The following is a 19,748-nucleotide window of genomic DNA, read 5'->3' on the forward strand; positions in this document are numbered from 1 at the left end:
ATGGTGCGACTTAAACCACCTACAACTGAACAAAAGCAAAACCAAGGAGCTGGTGGTGGATTTTAGGAGGACCAGGTCCCTCATGGACCCTGTGATCATCAGAGGTGACTGTTGCAGAGGGTACAGAGTGCAGCTGGATGATAAATTGGACTGGACTGCAAATACTGATGCTCTTTGTAAGAAAGGACAGAGCCGACTATACTTCCTTAGAAGGCTGGCGTCCTTCAACATCTGCAATAAGATCAGACAGTTGTGGCGAGCGCCCTCTTCTAGCGGTGGTGTGCTGGGGAGGCAGCATAACGAAGAAGGACGCTTCACACCTGGACAAACTGGTGAGGAAGGCAGGCTCTATTGTAGGCACAGAGCTGGACAGTTTGACATCCGTGGCAGAGCGACGTGCGCTGACCATGCTCCTGTCAGTGATGGAGAATCCACTGCATCCACTTAACAAGATCATCTCCAGACAGAGGAGCAGCTTCAGTGACAGACTGCCGTCACTGTCCTGCTCCACTGACAGACTGAGGAGATCGTTCCTCCCCCACACTATGCGACTCTTCTATTCCATCCGAGGGGGGTAAACGTTAACATTATACAAAGTTATTGTCTGTTATACCTGCATTGTTATCACTCTTTAATTTAATATTGTTCTTTATCAGTATGCTGCTGCTGGAGTATGTGAATTTCCCCTTGGGATTAATAAAGTATCGATCGATCGATCGATCTATCGATTGATCGGCAGGCAGTTTTTTGTTGAATTTGAAAACTCCCCTTACACAGTATTACACAGTGGCCTAGTATATCAGGACTGTAGGCAACAACATTAACCAAAATGCAGCTATGTCACCTTCAGTTCTAAAAGTAAATGATATTGTAAGTTACTCTTGGTTCAAATGCATCTAATTGTTCTGAAATATTTTAAAGTTGACTACATATAGGATTAAGGAATATTAAATATCTTCTGTTCTGCCTGACATGAACAGGTGTCTGCTCTGGGAGACCAGGCATGTATTCCTGAAATACTATATGTGCTGATAATTAACAGGTAGGGACAGGAATGGGGAAGCCTTGTGACTAAACAGACCATCAATTATTTGTCTGATGTCCAGCTTAGGACATTTCCTTCCCCTGACAAAACTCCACTCTTCTTGCTGTCTATGACAAAAGTTCATCCTCTTGACATTTTACATTGAAATCAGTGTCATTTTTATTTCCCAATGTGTTCCCCAGAAAACAATAAAATATGAATGCTAGAAGCATTGGAACAAGAGCCATTAATCTTTTTACATTTTTGTTGTGGTTTGTTCCCTGTTTGCATTTGTATTGGCAGGGATATGTTTTTGAGATCCAGACATCTTCATTCCACTTCATTTTGTATGTTCTTTTTTTAAAAAAAGCCATTCTCCAGTATCCTTACACACTAAGGTGCTTTGCTTAAATAACTTTTTTATATCCCCAATCAACATTAATAAACATTTTGTGTAATCTCTTGTTTTAAAAATATAAATTAATATTTTATACTTTTGCAAATTGTTTAATATAACACTGAGTATGTTTACATACATTCTAATGACCTGTTCTTTCTCAGAAATCCAGTTTTCTGCTATGTATGCATTCATTCCAGTTAGAGAAACTGGGGTAATGCATGTGATTTTCTCTATGAGTAACGCAGTTATTTGGTCATATAAACCCTTAACCAGGTTACACGTAAAAGATGTTTTAGTCTGCACAAGTCTGTTGGACTCTATTAGCCTTTGCATGTCTTAGCTTTGAATATGAATCTAACAGCCACTGGTAGAAAATGGCGGAAACGTCCACAAAGGTTATTTTCATGAAAAGGTTGCTTGCATTATTCGTTCTCCATGTTGAAGTAATCCATCGTAACATTTCAGAAATCACTAAATTTATATTGATTAGCTCAATGTACAATGCTATTTTAAGCAGTACATCTGTCAATGTCGGTGGTAATGTGTTAAATGTATCGTGCGTTACATAGTCCAATTTAAAGTAACAAGCAACCTGACACAATAGTTATTTCATTGAAATAAAAATACCTGCATTGTTATTATTCCAGCTGCACTGGATGTAAGACAAGAAGCAAACATATTGGGATGCTGTTCCTTTGCAGTGCTCAATCGCACACCCAAACAGAAAAGAATGGGCTGCATACAATTAATAAAATGTCCGTTTAGCTTTAATCCAGCTATTTGCTAAGGATATGTTGAAACAGTGGCCAGTCTTCACACCACAAATCTTCGGGGATGTTAAAAGGGGATGGCTGTTAATTACATAACCACAAATTAAGGACTGAATATATTTATAAAACATGAAAATGATCACATTTGTCTGTTTTTCTGGTCAGTTTCATATTTGGGCTTAGGTTTTAATAACAAGTGCTGTCCTGTGAATTGTGCAGTTTTTCATACAAAAGAAGAAAAAGTAACGCAAAAACAACACACTCTTTGTAACGCATTACATTTTATAATAAACAACAATAAAACATATTTAGCTACTTTTTTTGTAAGTAATACATTTTATAATAAACAACAATAAAACATTTAGTTACCTTTTTTGTAAGTAATGAATATGTGTAACTAAGTTACTTTTAAAATGAGCGTTTTCCACACTGCTTGGGAGACGCAGGCACCATGCTTCTTTTTGGATTTAAGGCGGGTGTTGATGTTTAATCTTTCTTTAGCAAATTTTTTGATATTGGAGTTTTGTTTTGTTTTTGGTTTTTTTTTTTTTTAAAAAGAACTACATAAGTGGACTCATTTATGTAAATGTAGTTTTTTGTTTAATTAAGAAACAGGGTTGCTGCCTTAAACGGGTTACTCATCCCAGTTTTGTGTATGCTATATACACACTCATTGATTTTTTTCTGTTTTTGAGTTATTTAGTGTGCTATACAGTATACATTTAAATACTGTATTGTTATAGTTACTTTTACAAGATTACAGCACATTTTTCACCTATTGTAATCCTGTAAAAATATATATTTTCTGGATAGCATTTAACATAGCTAAGCAAATGTGTGCAGTAAACATTACAGTATGTTTAAAATAGATTGTAATGAACATAATCATCAAATGAACTGTTTACAGTTAAAATGCTCTTCCATTTTGTATTTAGTAGAAAATTAATAATAAACAACTAGAAAGTAAATGGCTATATTTAAGAAAAAAATTAAATTCCCAAATAAAAGGTTATAAAACATAAGTTATGTAAAAGTGATACTTGGACAAAAGGGCTTAGTACAAAGGGATACTGGCTTGTGGGTCTTTTTACAAACATATCTTACCAAGGAATGAGGGTGATTGACTGCCAGAAACTTAATTCTCTTTGAAAGAAAGATTTATTACTGTATTTCCCTATTCCAGTCATTGGCTAGTACTAAAAATGTTGACACTTTAATTGCCTGGGCCATTAAAATGATTGCCTCTAGCTTGTATTTCCGTGTTTTGTTTTTTTTTTTTTTGTTTGAGAGAGAAAGGAGATTTTGAAGGGTAAAATTATTAGGTTGCAGGAAGTAGAGATGTTTTGCCATAGACAGCAGGAAGGATGTATATTAATGGAAAGAGAATTGAGTTTTGTCAGAAGATGGAAGGTGCTTTGCTGGAGGTGACAGGAATGATGGCATTTTGTGGGAGGGAAGAGGACGATGGCTTAAAATGGATACCATGCAGTATGCATATTAAACAAGCGTTCCATTCTTCTCCCCACACAACCTGATCACACCTAAGACATAATTCATGGAAAAAATATTTGAAATCAGTTTCAAAATTGACACAAAAATTCACAGTCCAGTTAATGAAATAACTCCAAAAATAAGAACTGACTTGAGGGAAATGTTAGAAAGCATATTGCTTGTTTAGGATCAATTGTGACAGAAGGTTGTTATCTATAGGTACTGCAAGCACATTAATAGCACATCTGTTGTAAAGAAGTATATTTTGATCTCAGTGCTATAGTGTGAAATTATCCCATTCTTAACTATGTGAAGTGGTTGTAGAGAGACCGACATTATCATTGAAACCTTTTTTTGTTTCATTTTCAGAGGTTAAGTCATTCTCTTATTTTTTATTTTTGAAATTTATATGTAATAAAGCACAAAAATCTTAAGTACAGAATACAAAAGTTAAGTAGGAAGTGTTGCATGCAAACAGTTTTAAATGTTTTTATTCTTCTGTTTTCTTCCCCAGTTTGTTGTTGATTTATTTCTATTTTTGTTTATTTTATTGTTTCTGTATTTCAGGGAGAATTTGTTGGCTGACTGCTTACAAGGCTGTTTCGTGGTGACCTGTACCCTTTGTGCATTTATAAGTCTAGTTTGGTTACGTGAGCAAATAGTTCATGGAGGTGCCCCCCAGTGGTTGGAGCAGAATCAACAACAACAACAACAACAACAACAACAGCAGCAGCAGCAGCCTCCTAATGGTGCAGGACAGGCCAATGAGGTATTACATTTTGTTATCAACTTTTATTCATTTATTGTAATTATTTAAACTAGGCTAATTAAATATTTTGCATTAGCATTATTAATCATGGCTCCAGCGGACCCCCGTGATCCTGTAGTTAGGATATAGCAGGTTGGATAATGGATGGATTATTAATCATATTAAATAGTTTCCATAGGTACTGAATGTATAAAGTAGAGCCATCTCTTTTAGAGACAGTAATACTAGGGTGTTATACCATGTTAGCCATTATGAATGTAGTGAGAAGTCAAGCAAAATGACAGATTGCCTAAAGAAGGGGCCTGAGTTGCCTCGAAAGCTTGCATATTATAATCTTTTTAGTTAGCCAGTAAAAGGTGTCATTTTGCCTGACTTCTCACTAAAGACAGTAATAATGATTTAATTTACATATCACATTTCTGACTACTCAGATTTGTTTACATAGTTAAATTTGTAAGGAGAAGCTGCAGTGTAGCAGCCGAAACACAAGAACTGCATATCATACTCTAAAGATATAGCAGTAACATAAATAAAGAGACACAAATAAATAAACATCTTCCTGTTCTAATTATAATTTAGACACAATACAATGGGAGAAAGAACATTGTGTTGTCATATGTGTTATGTTATAGAATCTAATGGTAGCTGGTAAGAAAGACTTTTGGATGGAAGATCGTGGTACATTTATTCTTGTGCTGACGGTGCTTGTCAGGTTGTCTTCAGAGGAAATTACACATTTTTTATAGCTTAACCAAAGTCATTCTCTCTGCCACTGTACTCGGATGGTCCAGGTTAATCCTCAGAGCAGAGTTTGATTATTTTATTTTAGGAGTAAAGGAAATGGCAAGATATTTATTGCTACAGCCCCAGCTTATCACTGCATAAAACTTAAAGGCTCTGGCATGTTTTTTGTATATGGCTTCTTTATTTGTAATCCAGTTTCACTTTCTGTCCAGATGTATCCCCAGATATATATTTGCATCCATGGGTGACACCTGAAGTTATAGCAGCATTGCTTGTCCAGAAATCTACCACTAATTCTTTTTAGTTTGCTACTGTTATGCTGCACCGTGAACCAGTCAAAAAGTTGTTAATCAGGCCTTTCTTTTCCTCCATTCTGTCCATCACTTATGCAATCAATGATTGCAAAATCATTTGAAAACTTGTACAGGAGGCCTGTCTTAAAAATATACTGAAGCCTGATGTCTTGCTGAACACGTGTTTTGTCGCATAAATTATTAGGCTCACAAGCTGTGGTCTGCCTGTTATCTGAAACTATTAAGGGGCACTCGTCTTCATTGACCATTACAGTCTGTCTGATACTGTGTGATTTCAAAAACCATATACTGTATATATATTTAACCACACACACATCCATTCATACATCCATCCATCTATACATCCTCTGGTCACAGGGGAGGTGTTCCCAGGCTAGGTGAGAGATGTATTCTCTTCACTGTTCCCTGGGTCTGCCCTGATGTCACCTCCCAGTTGGACATTCCTGAAATGCCTCCCCAGGGATACGTCTAAGAGGCATCCTAATCAAGTGCCCGAACCCACCTTAACTGACTCCTTTCAATGTAGAGCAGCAGCAGCAGCTCTACTTCGAGCTCATCTCGAATGTCTGTGCTTGTCACACATCCTCCAAGCCTGAGCCTTCATATTGACTTTTATGGAAATTCAAGTCATGAACTCTCCCAGAAAAAGGAAAGTGGGGCCCTGCCCTACAGCCAGGCTCAGAGGGCTTGTCATTGAATGCCTGGTGCTTGGGCTTTTACCCATGGGACCTGGCTGGGCATAGTCCAAAGGAGCAATATGGGTCCGTCCTCTATTGGACCCACAACCTCTAGGAGGAGCCATAAGGGTGTGATGCATCATGGCTTGGGTGCTGTCTGAAGGCAGGTGCCCTGGTGGACCGATCTCCAGCTACTGAAACTGACTCTAGGGATACAGAAAAAAATAAATATATATGACTTTATATACACACACGCACACACTATACTTTAACACTGTACAATTTAGTTACTAAAAGTCTGAAACATCTGAAATTTTCCCCCTCCACTCTATCTCTCATGAAGGCCCCAGGTGCTGGGAATGGAGCTGCTGAAAACATTGCAGTACCACTTGCTGCCAATCCTCCTGTAGACAATGCTGTGGTGGCAGAGATCCCAGACATCCAGGTAGATCCAGCTGATGACATTGGTGATGAAAATGATGATGATGATGATGCGGCTGCTGAAGATGCTGTGGACGCAAATAATGGTGCTCAGGGTAAGCCATGAGTTAAAACTTTGTTTTTAAGGAATATTTGTATGTTGTTACAATGCAGTGCTCAAGTTTTTCTTTTTGGAGCATTTTGGAATTATTTATTTATTTTTTTTAATATATCCAATTTTATGTTTGTTTGAATCCGTGGATGCAAAGCCTACAGTTACAAAAGACCGACTGTATAAATAGTTTACACCCTCACCTGCTTTGGTTAACAGGACTTAGCTAATCTGCACTCAAGCAGGTACAATACTGAGTTTGCCTTCTGTAACATCCTTTTTAGTTTAGTTGAGAATTTACCAATAAGGCGGCAAAACTGGATGTTGGTTTGTTGCTTAAAATTGGACATTGTTTGCTTAAGTGATGTGCTGCACAAAATGTTCTTTCAACGTTATTAAAAATTTTCTAAATAACTGTGATCATCCAAATGGTAGGCACTGCAGACAAAGCTGTTACCATTTAGCATCTAAAGTATATGCACTATGGGTTGCAGATATAGGAGTGCTACAGAATGGCCTGATTTAGAACTTTGACTGTGCCTTTTTCAGTGGAATTGTTTTTTTATTGCCTTTTTCTAGATGACATGAACTGGAATGCACTAGAATGGGATCGGGCTGCAGAAGAGCTTACCTGGGAACGTGTAAGTAATTGGTGCTTTTACTTCATGCATGAGAAATCTATATAGCACTGTTAAAAAAAAAAAAAAAAGTTTTTATCCTGTTGATCTTTTAAGCAGATGAGAAGCATTCATCCAGTTCTAGAATGTCTGCAGTTAGATTTCTTTTGATAACATTGGAATTGAGTGGAAAGCATAAGCAAAATTCACAGTGAATATTGTGCTGTAGCTGATGGAAAAAATCCTTTTGAAGGCAGGTATGAGATTAAACCAGTCCTGCACAGACTTCTCTGGAGAGCATTTCTTTCAAAATCACCATGCCTGTTCTCTGCCTCTGGAAAGCCAAATACCATACCCCCATCACTCTTCATAAGAGTTTTAACATTTGCAGTCCCCCAAGTGTTGAATAATAATTGAAAGAAAATTAGGATAACTGAATGCATAATTATTTTAAAATGTGGAGGACCTTTTTGTCTTGATTTTATTTTTTTTAACACTTTAAAATATCAAAAGAGTGCCTTATTCATCTTAATAAAAGAAAAAATGTCTGTGTATCTGTGTGTTTGTGTGGTTGCTATGTCTCTGTTATATGCCATCTGGTATGGGATTTGTTAAAACAGTGCTAATAGTTGCATCTGTTGGAATGAAAAGTTCAGTGAATTTATTATTACATGCATTATAAAATACTGTACATTCCAATAGATGGTGTCCTGTAAATATTAATGCTGAATATGTCCAACAAAGAGTAGCTACCAGACAAACAGAAATCAGCTTATATACCTTACTAAAAGAACAAGTGTTTGTGTAACAGTGTGTCTGTCCAGTTTCTAGGTTAGGAAGAAAATTTTAAAAATAGGCAAATTCCATAAATGACAATAAAAAGACCATGGGTCTAAAAATAAGAAAATTAGTCCTTTTTTTTTTTGCTGTACATCATTATACACTGGCAAGAAAAGCATAGTAGCAACTACATGACCGTGGCTTACTGTATAGCTGTAATGTCAATGACTGATAACTTTGTGTGTTGGGAAATGGATTGGTGAAAATGAAGGTAAATCAATGCGCACCTCAGGAAACCAAAGCCCTGGCATGATTAAGCTAGAGTTAATAAACAAAGCCAATGTGGTAGTGACAACCACTGAATTTTTCCAGCAAAACATTTTGACTATAAAAGCGATCAGTTTAAAAAGTTACACTGAACAAAGTGGTAAAAATATGAGGCTCTATCTGAACAAGAAAAGGTGTCCACAAGGGAGAGGGATCAGTTCATACTATCTTAATCAAAGGACAGCCAGTGTATCAAATAAAAAAACACGAGGGCTATGTTGATTACTTAGAATTTAACCCATCTTAGATGTGTAGCACAGCTAGTTACATAATATTTGAAAGTTGAGCAAAAAGGACAGTTGTTCTGTGATATTAAGCAAAATTTTATATTTCTTGATTGAGTTATCCAAATTTGTATTTGGCTTACAGCTGGCATGTATTGTCACAGAAAATTAGGCTCCTCAGTATCTGGATCCTGTTTTTAAATTCATGTCTGTCTTATATTAAGTTGTGCAAGTGTTTTGACATTAATTATTAATAGTATCCCTCTCTTTCATGCGATATTTTAAAAATTTTTAAATGTTACCAGATTATGTTTTTTGCAGATTGCATATTGTTACTTGCACATTTTGTCAGCCCTAATCATATTTGTTTAAAACTGAGGTATGTTTCTTTCTCAGGTCTTTGTCTGTGTACCATGTGGGGAAAAAAAAATGAAAAGAGAAAACTGTCCTTACGTATTGATTTATAGATGGTTTAAAATAGAATATTAAACATTTTGGAGAATTTTTCTAGTTTACTTCAAGGACAGTAACAACTTCAGAACTGTTCTAGTGCAGTTGTAACAGCTCCCTGTCCTGGCTTCTGTTTTTAGTCTGCAATACGTGTTAGACTGAAGTGATTAAATTCTTAAGTGTAAATATATAAATGCGAAGAATTTATTTATTTATTTAAATGAGTATTTAGACTGAATTTCATTAATAATAAATGTGAGAACCTTTATCCACTAGTCTGTGCATATTTCTCGAGTTTTGTTTTTCTGGATGTTTCAGGAAAGGAAATTGTAAACATGAATTTAAAAGACATGAGCTTGTTTTTCGAATAATTTTTTTCCGTGTTTTTCTTTTTCAGATGCTTGGACTGGATGGTTCCTTAGTTTTTCTGGTAATCTCTTCATTCTTCTTTTGAAATGTTCCATTTTGTAGTTATTATATGGGAAGTAGAGACACATCTATTTATAATTTTTACTACACTTTCTAATATGTTTATTAAATTAAAAAAAATTTAGTTAGAAGTATTTAAATGTGTTTGTTAAGAGCACTATAAGAAGTGCTTTTTCTTAATGGTTGAGTATGTGCTGATGTTTTTTTGTGTTTTTCTTGTGCTGTGTTTAATTTTAATTAACCTTTTATTTCTTTTTTAGGAGCATGTTTTCTGGGTGGTGTCACTAAATACTCTCTTCATTCTTGTGTTTGGTATGTTTGTATTTATTTTACTGTTAAAGTTTAAAAGAATGGTTTTCAACGAAAATATAAATCCCCTGAAAGGAAAATATAAAAAATACATCTAAATCATTCATTTTGTCTGTCCAGTTAATCATTACTAAGTGTTTGCCCCATTAACATTGTTTAAATATAATAACAGAAGATCGTAACCCAGATTTACTATTTGCTTTAGATTGTTTTGATAACATTAAAAACAGATGTAAATAGACATTTTTTTCCTTTTTCACTGCTGTAAAAGGAATGCTAAAATTTGTTCTGTGTGCGGTAGGACAATTTCTTAATGTATGTACATCTACATCTACTGAAGGTTTTGCACCATAGCAGGCTTTTATATAGAAATGGAGTAGCAAAGATCCAACTGTACATTAAAACCTTGAGATAGATATTGGGCTTATTGAACTTAACTCTGTCCTCGTTCCAAACCCTTTTAATTAAAAAAGGCTTAAGCCCAACACACCATTTCAATAAAAGACAATATGCCTAATTCATCAGTTTTATTCAGCACAAGTATATGTATACATGTATATATCATTTCCAATAAATTGAATCCATCTCTGGTAGCAATTTTCCTATGCCAGAAGGCAAGGAAAGTTTGGAACAATTTCAGAAGCCAGACACTTAATATAGCAGATGCCCATGCAGAAATCCCTACTTGAGGGAGATATGCTATCCTCCTTGTACCTTGTCAATGCTTATAGATTATATTTGGCATGGACATCACACAGCTTTTTTTAAAGCAGAGACTAAAATTGTGCTACTCTTTGCCAGTACATATAAAAGTAATCTCTGTTTTTCAGAAGGAGTCATGTATTGATCTTCTGGGAGTGTACAGAGTATGATCTTTATTCTACATTAATGGGGTTAATAGCTTTACCGGCTATTGTGGGTTCCTAAAAACATTACATTCCAGTGTACCAAATGTATTTAAAATCTCTCCAAATGGAAATCATGAGATGCATCCTGGAAAGGAGTGCAACACCCCATATTCAAACAAAACCCTGTTATTTCATAGGTCATAGCATCATGTACATAACAGCAGTAATAGGTCTGACTCATGTATATAAATAAATCAGTATGAGGTAAACATACATGAAACGTAAAGGTCCCAGAGTTGAGCCCTATGGTACACCATTACTAATAGGGATCAAAGGAAATTTTTGGCTGTTTGCAGCTTCCATCTTGTGGCCGTTAGAAAGCAGAAGATTAAAATCTGGTCAATACAGGGCCAATGATGACCAAAGGCATTTCAGCAGTGCAGACTGACAAACTCTGGCAGCACTGAGACATGAAGGAAACATCCCCTGAATTGGCTGCTGTAGGCAAACCCTTTTAGTGGTATAGTATACCTGGAGTGAAAACAGGACTTAAGTAGTTCAAACACATTACTTGCATGTGTGTGTGCTTACATTTGTTTAGTGACTACACATTCAAAAATTTTATAAATAAATGTGAGCTAAGTAATGGGCATGTAATCTGTAAGGGGAACCATGTACAAATGTGTATTTTTATGTCTAATTCAAGTGATTTAGAAGAAAATAAGCTGCTACAATAATAATGACAAGAGAAAGAAATAAATAAATGTTTAGTAAGAATACCTTTCATGGAAAAAATGTAATTTTTCTAACTGATTTTAATCATTTTTGTCATTGTATGTATAATAACAAGGGGAAAGTTTGAAAAACAAGTAAGAGCATTCTTAACAAAGGAAATATAGAAAAATAAATTGACTAGTTCCTGGACTGCTGCATTTTTGAGGGACAAAAGCAAAAACAACCATTTATAATCTAATGGGAACTAAAGTGTTCAAGGTAAATGATAATATGTGATTGTAATTTATAAACTGCTCAGAAGAGAGTAATAGAGTAACAGTGCAATAGTGTCATTAGAGATAACTTTCATTAAATCCCTGAAATTAACTGATTTGATATCTAGAACATAATAAAACACTAATGTCTGTTTGTCCATTCCGCCAGAGCAGTCAGATTGGTCAGTTTGGCTTTGGTGGTGAGATGAAAGAGAGAGTGTGAGTGTGAGACACAAAAGAAGGAGTGAAGGGGCATCCTGCGAGAGTCACGTTAAAAAACAGAAAGTATAAAACCAGACAGGAGATGAGAAAAGCACCTGAAAAATAAAGCCTGCTTCTCAGACACTGCCATTAAGGGTATGCCAATGTAGAGAGATTCAGACACAGGCAAATACGTATGCACTGAATGTACATGTGAAGTTCATATTTAACCAAATGCTGGGAAGGCAAATTTCAAATTAGGGTTAGGGTTGAATATTTTTTAGTGGACTTACTGTATTAATAGTACTTACTAAATATACAATATGTCTTTTTATATATGTGGAGCAGCTAACCAACTGCAAAAAGACAAAACACTCTTACAATGACTGGAAATCAGCTTTAGGAATAATAATACATTTTATTTATATAGCACCTTTCCCATGCACAAGGAATAACATTAATCCCAGTGATTTTAGTGACCCAGGTAATTCAGAGCAAAACAAAGGCCAGCACTAACAAGATTGATAGACTAATACACAATTTAGTGTTGTTGCATAATCTAAAAATCCAAGTGAAAAATAATTGCCAAGCCAAAACTACAAGATTTTTTTCTATAGGAATAATCTTTGACCATGTCTTTGACATGCAAAATGTTAACATTGTTGTCGACGATAGTTATTTATAGTGCTAGTGTTAATATTTGTAAAAATGTTTATTTTTTAAAAGTAATTTTAATGTCCATTTCGTTTCTCTGAGACAGGGATAAATAGATTATTATCTTCAGTTTGAGTATTGGTTCTGTCACATTTACTGAAATGAGGTCAAGATTTCAAGTTCACTCATCTCAAGTGCAATTATGAAATCAGGTCTGTTAAGATTAGGATTACCCCTCAACCTTCATATTTATTAGAGATCGGGGCTCCAGGCGGAGTGGTGGCTCTGAGGCCAAGGATCTGTGCTGGTATCCAGAAGGTTGCCGGTTCGAATCCCCGTCACTGCCAAAAGAGATCCTACTCTGCTGGGGCCTTGAGCAAGACCCTTAACCTGTAATTGCTCCAGGGGCGCTGTACAATGGCCGACCCTGTGCTCAGACTCCAAGGGGTATGTGAAAACTAACAAATTCCTAATACAAGAAATTGTATAAGGTGAAATGAAGAACAAAAAAAACATCTTGCAATTTATTTCAAAAGTATGGTCTGTGAAGTGTAAATGAGTGTGTGGTATTTAATTGTCAGATATTAAACTATTTTTTTCCTATATTAATATATTTAAAATTTTCTATACCACATTGCAAATGTACAATATAGATGTACTGTTCCTGCTGAAACCAAAGTAATCCATTTCATGGTCTGAGTGGATTAGCACATCACTAGGTAGACACACTCACAAACCCACGCATATTCTGTAGCCGATTTACAGTTGCCACTTACTTAAACCCGAACATGGAAGTTTGAATTATGGTACGGTATATGCACAATGAAATCAGTTGTGGAATGTCTTAATTACTACTGTTTATAATTTTTTTTTTTTTTTTTGTTTTTGCAGCATTTTGTCCTTATCATATTGGACATTTTTCTGTGGTTGGACTCGGCTTTGAGGAGTATGTAAGTAGTTGCTCCAAAACAGCTGACATTTTCTGTTTCTTTTGTCAACTTTTCATTAAATATCCTTTGTGATTCAGATCTGCTAAGAATTATAATTCCTTCCTTGTGTTGTTTATCTACCACATTGTTGCTTTATGCTAAGCTATGCTTAGTGTATCTACATTGATAACTGGCATTCTGAGGCACGGCAACTATATGTCAAGTCTCGTTCCCTGATTTGCTGAGTTCCTTACCATATCATGAAGTATGCCCAGCAGTCCAACAAAAACATTTTCTTTTCTTTTAGATGTAATTGTTTTGAGCCTTTTATGACATTTTCACTTACACTTTGCAAATTGATAAACCACTTGTGAAATTGATGATGCATCTTCTTTCCACTTGTCAGTCATACACTCCCATCCCTCACCTCACTATGGAAAAAAAATTCATGGTTTTACTTTCTTTCCCTCAGGTTCAAGCATCTCACTTTGAAGGCCTCATAACAACAATTGTGGGCTATGTCCTCTTGGCTGTAACATTAATTGTGTGTCATGTATCCTTTTTCTATTTATGTTACTTACTTTCTAGGTTCTTTTTAACAACTTATTTTTTCAACTTGAACGAACGTGACTTTAGGCTTATGATGCTGACTTTTTCATTGCAATATCACAAAATATATAAATACACAAAATATACGAAGGGTTTTCTTTGTAGACATTCTGAAACATCCTTTAAAACTACTACTTTGTCTTCTGCAGGTAAGCATAGCTACTTACAATAGAAAAATCATATAAAGTGTATATTTACAAATGCACAAGGTTTTTTTTTTTCATAAATACAGTCATGGCCGAAATTATCGGCACTCCTGGAATTTTCCCAGAAAATGGACCATTTCTCCCAGAAAATTGTTGCAATTACAAATGTTTTGGTATATACATGTTTATTTCCTTTATGTGCATTGGAACAACACAAAAAAAACAGAGGAAAAAAAGCAAAATCTGACATCATTTCACACAAAACTCAAAAACTGGGCTGGACAAAATTATTGGCATCCTCAACTTAATATTTGGTTGCACGCCCTTTGGAAAAAATAACTGAAATCAAGTGCTTTCTTTAACCATCAACAAGCTTGTTACACCTCTCAACTGGAATTTCCGACCACTCTTCTTTTGCAAACTGCTCAAGGTCTCTTAGATTTGAAGGGCGCCTTCTCCCAACAGCAATTTTGAGATCTCTCCATAAGTGTTTAGATCCAGACTCATTGCTGGCCACTTCAGAACTCTCCAGCGCTTTGTCTTCAACCATTTCTGGATGCTTTTAGAGGTATGTTTGGGGTCATTGTCCTGCTGGAACATCCATGACCTCTGACGCAGACACAGCTTTCTGACACTGGGCCCTACATTGCGCCCCAATATCTTTTGGTAGTCTTCAGATTTCATGATGCCTTGCACACAGTCAAGACATCCAGTGCCAGAGGCAGCGAAACATCCCCAAAACATCTTAGAACCTCCACGATGTTTGACTGTAGGTACTGTGTTCTTTTCTTCGTAGGCCTCATTCTGTTTTCTGTAAACAGTAGAATGATGAGCTTTACCAAAAAGCTCTACCTTGGTCTCATCTGTCCACAAGACATTCACCCAGAAGGATTTTGGCTTCTTCAAGTACATTTTGGCAAACTCCAGTCTGTTTTTTTTATGTTTCTGTGTCAGCAGTGGGGTCCTCCTGACTCTCCTGCCATAGCGTTTCATTTCGTTCAGATGTCGATGGATAGTTCGAGCTGACACTGTTACACCCTGAGTCTGCAGAACAGCTTGGATATGTTTTGAAGTTGATTGGGGCTGTTTATCCACCATTTGGTCTATCTTTTTTGTTGCAGTCTTCTATCAATTTTTCTCTTCCGTCCACGTCCAGAGAGATTAGCTACAGTGCCATCCATGTGTTGTGATCTTCTTGATTATGTTGCGCACAGTGGACAAAGGAACACGAAGATCTCTGAAGATGGACTTGTAGCCTTGAGATTGTTGATATTTTTCCACAATTTTTGTTCTCAAGTCCTTAGACCATTCTCTGCTCTTCTTTCTGTTCTTTATGCTTAGTGTGGCACACTCGGACACACAACAGAAAGGTTGAGTCAACTTTTCTCCATTTTAACTGGCTTCAGGTGTGATTGCTATATTGCCAGCACCTGTTTCTTGCCACAGGTGAGTTCAAACGAGCGTCATATGCTTGAAATAAAACAATTTACCCACAGTTTTGATAAGGTGCCAATAATTTTGTCCGGCCCATTTTTGGAGTTCTGTGTGACATGATATCAGATTTGGCTTTTTTTTCTCTTATTTTTTCGTGTTGTTCCTATGCATATAAAGGAAATAAACGTTTATACCAAAACATTTATAATTGCAACAATTTTCTGAGGGAAATGGTGCATTTTCTGGGAAAATTCCAGGGGTGCCGATAATTTTGACCATGATTGTATATTGTGTTACATGGCAGTTGCATAATTTTATAGTCAATGTACCAGTCCTAATTCTTTACTTGACATGCCCTGTAATAATTTAGGGGGAAAATATAATTTACTACATTTGCATGTTAATGGAAAAACAAGAAAATAAGCATAATCATTAATGTGATTGACAGTTTTATGTAAAAACAACATATACACTGTATATAAAGCTCAATTACAACTATGCACTGTTTTATTTAAGTTCTTATGTTGATGTTTTTGTTTTTACTTATGATATTTGAGATGTACCAAGAGGCCCATTTAGCTACTGGTCCTAATATTTCAACTGCTGTCTTTCTCCCCTTTGCAGTCTCACAGCTGTCAACATCTTCCACATTGAGCAGGGTATCACTTCCGCCAACCAGCTACTTAATTCTTTATGCGGTCTCTTATTACATTCTCAAATCTGGCACTTCCCTCTTTTTAAGACCTTGTATTATCATTTACTCAGTGACATTGGCAGCTCAATGAGGATGATTTTTCTTTACCCCTGCAGAGTTTAATACCACATCTATTCTCAGTGATGTTTATTCAACCTTGAGAGATTGTAGGATTTTTTTAGGATTTATACATATGCCTTACAAAAATAATGTATTTGATTTGGCTTGACCTCATTGGCTTCTTTTCTTTGATAACAGATAAGCTAGTTGTTTTTTATGCTTTGCTCGCTCTCTCCCTGATTTGTTAGCAAATGTCATTTATTCTTTCTGTGGTAGACTTTAAGTTCCTTTAATGTGCTGTTTTTTCACCTTCACACATATGTGTACCAAGTTATCCTGTTATTCACAAAGTCTGCCCTACTGATTTGTTAGTGCTGGGAGTGTATCAGTTTAATAACTGCCCAAGACTGACGGTAAACTTGAAAGCGCTCAAGCCTGAACAATTTAAAGTGTCAGTCTTCTTTCTAAAATGTGCCTGTTGTTCCATCTCCCATGTTGAATCCCACTTCCGGTGCTTTAACCTTTGTTCACTTTTATTTTATTGATGATACAACTCATATTTCAATATTGCATGGTTTACACCTTTATGAAATCTATTTTTTATTTTAACAAGTATTTAAAAACCATTGTATGAAATAAAGATGTAAAAGCAAATTATCAAAGATCTTTGTCCCTAATTTTCAAACCAGTTTCAGGACATTATAACCTTTTTTTTTTTTTTTGCTGCTCTGTGAAATTCCCGACAGATTACTATATTGGGCAACTAATTAAGAAAACCTCTGAGATAAAACTATAACCGGACCAAAAAAATCTGCATAATCCATTGTAATTGAGGTTAACAGAACAGAGGTTACATGTCTTTTGGTTTGCTTTTTAATTTTTAAACATTTACTCTTTAATAAATGTTTTCCTATGAAAATATTAGGCTAAACATCACCTTGGTTTCCTTCATATTTTCTGCCTCTTGTACACATTTTACTCTAATTTTACATAATACCCTTTTCTCTGAACAGACTCACATTATTTGTTTTTGTTTGAAAATTTAGAATTTCCTTTCATACTGTATATATCTTATAATTAATGTCAGAAGACACACAGAGTTTAAATATTTGGACTTCATTATAGCCTTGTCCAAAACCACAGTATTTTAATAATTGAAGCGTGATGTAAATGTTAAAGAGTTGTTTTTTATTCTTCCATTAATCGTTTGTTGTACTTTTTTCAATCAAATGAGTATGTAACTGTACAGACAAGTATTCACATTTTTCCCCTTACACTTAGTAAATTTCCTGTTGTTTGAACATAATTGTTAATTTGTTTACATCATAAAAAGTTAGTGAACACTTGGGGGAAATGCACAGTATCAGAAATTGGTGAGAGGGCTTTCCTTTTAAATATTTTAACAAAAAAAATAAAATCATTATAATGAAGCTTCAGATAATTTATGATAAATAAATAAACACAATTATAGCATAACTGTCTTGTTGGCTGATCTGCAACTTTATATTTTCATTTCTTTCTTCAAACGTTTATTCCTTAATCAGTGCTAACAGGGTCTAGCTGCACTTGTTAAATTTCAGAGATCCCGACGATTATTAGGAGTGTGCTACATTGTTGTCAAGGTAATTTCTTTTCTTTTTCATTCAGTAACTTATTTCACTTTTAAACTGTCTTGAATTTTCTTTGTGACAAAATGCTGAATTTTCTGCTTCTTACATCTTCACCAAAATTTGTATAGAAAGTCTTTGTGACATTTAGAAGACCTAATTCTCTTTCTGTTTATGTAAAGCTATAAAAAGTTGCTTTTGCATTATCTTTCTCATAAATATAATAAGCTACAATGAATAAATTAAATGTGCATATATATCTATGTCTATATATATCAATATCTATATGGAAGTGAAGGTCTGTGATATGTTTTGCATATTTGTAGCTGGAAATCCACAAAAGGAGAAAATAAATTGCGTATCTTAAAATAGTTTTTTCCTAAGCTTTCGACTTCTATCAGGAATCATCAGAGGAAAATAATTAGACTTAAGGATTCCAAAGCAATAAATAGCAAATTAGGAGGGGAAGGTAGGTGGAGTAGGAGGTTGGATTGTTTTAGATTGAATTGATGAGGAAGAGTTCAGAGGATGTTGGAAATAAAGTCTTATTTATTATGTGCATGTTCTTCTTTTCAAACCTGCATATCCTGGCTTTATGTCCTTTATGTCCAGATGTCTGTTAATGGTGTTTGCCATTGTATGACCACATTTCAGCCAGTTTTCTAGCACTTTTAGTATTAGCCTTGAATTTTACTTGCTTTACTTTTTTCCTTATTTGCTATATATTACCTTGGATTCCTTTCAGTCTAATCATTTTCCTCTGATGATGATTCCTGATAAGAATTAAAAGCTTAGGAATTAAAAACTGTTTTAAGATACGTTATTCATTTTCTCCCTTTATGGATTTCCAGCTATAAATCTATCTTAACTATATATTGTCTATATCTGCATTTGATTATTTTGACTTATTTGTTTACAGTTTTACTGTAAACCTTTTTCTAGTTCTACATTTTGTTTCTAAACTTAAGTGTTTACATTTTGATTATAGTCCAGTCCAAATTCTACATATTCCATGTTTTCACTTTACATTTTCATTATGCAAAGCTGATACTGTTAATCATCAGTGAAGAGAATCGCACATTCTGCTGGTAGATAAGAACTTCTCTATTTCTGGCCAGCAGGGCATGAGTCTGCCTTCATAATATTTATTGACATTTTATAAATTAATTTTAAGCCTATGAAATTGATTGCCCTTCTTTATTCAAGAGTAAGATTTACTTACATGTACAGACAACAGCTATAGTATTGAACAAGAAACAGTGTGGTTATATTACAATCAATATTTTGCCTTTCTTGTAGGTTTCATTGCTGGTGGTGGTAGAAATAGGTGTATTCCCTCTCATTTGTGGTTGGTGGCTTGATATTTGCTCCTTGGTGAGTCATTTTGAAATAGATAAAAGTAAATCTTTTTTAAAAAGTATTTCCTTTGTGTCTATACGTTTAAAGCAGCTAAAGAAAACATGATTGCTAAAAGTCTTCTGCCTCAGGCAGTGTGGTGTAGTGTGTAAGGGTTTGGACTTCAAACCCTGTGGTTGTGGGTTCAAATCCCACTACTGACACCGCTGTGCAACCATGAGCAAGTCACTTGACCTGCCTGTGCTTCAAAGAAATGTTGCCAATTGTATCATAAATGTCAGGTGTCGGCCAAATAAGTAAATGTAATATTTCTTGTCTCCCTTAGCATTTGCAGAACAATAGTTTATTAGTGAAATAGGTTTTA

The 19,748-nt window shown here is 35.2% G+C and overlaps 1 protein-coding gene across 1 annotated transcript in view; it reads left to right on the forward strand.

Annotated features, from left to right (window-relative positions):
- march6 (membrane-associated ring finger (C3HC4) 6) overlaps positions 1–19,748 on the forward strand; it is an 80,449-nt gene that overhangs the window by 36,547 nt on the left and 24,154 nt on the right. Inside the window, exons 6-14 of the mRNA XM_039754379.1 lie at positions 4,253–4,454; positions 6,533–6,725; positions 7,301–7,362; positions 9,517–9,549; positions 9,809–9,860; positions 13,441–13,499; positions 13,951–14,031; positions 17,975–18,043; positions 19,328–19,402. Of these exons, the coding sequence (XP_039610313.1) occupies positions 4,253–4,454; positions 6,533–6,725; positions 7,301–7,362; positions 9,517–9,549; positions 9,809–9,860; positions 13,441–13,499; positions 13,951–14,031; positions 17,975–18,043; positions 19,328–19,402 (826 nt within the window). The remainder of the gene's footprint in view (positions 1–4,252; positions 4,455–6,532; positions 6,726–7,300; positions 7,363–9,516; positions 9,550–9,808; positions 9,861–13,440; positions 13,500–13,950; positions 14,032–17,974; positions 18,044–19,327; positions 19,403–19,748) is intronic.

Source organism: Polypterus senegalus, chromosome 5 (genome assembly GCF_016835505.1).
Source record: "Polypterus senegalus isolate Bchr_013 chromosome 5, ASM1683550v1, whole genome shotgun sequence".
Classification (NCBI taxonomy): Eukaryota; Metazoa; Chordata; class Cladistia; order Polypteriformes; family Polypteridae; genus Polypterus; species Polypterus senegalus.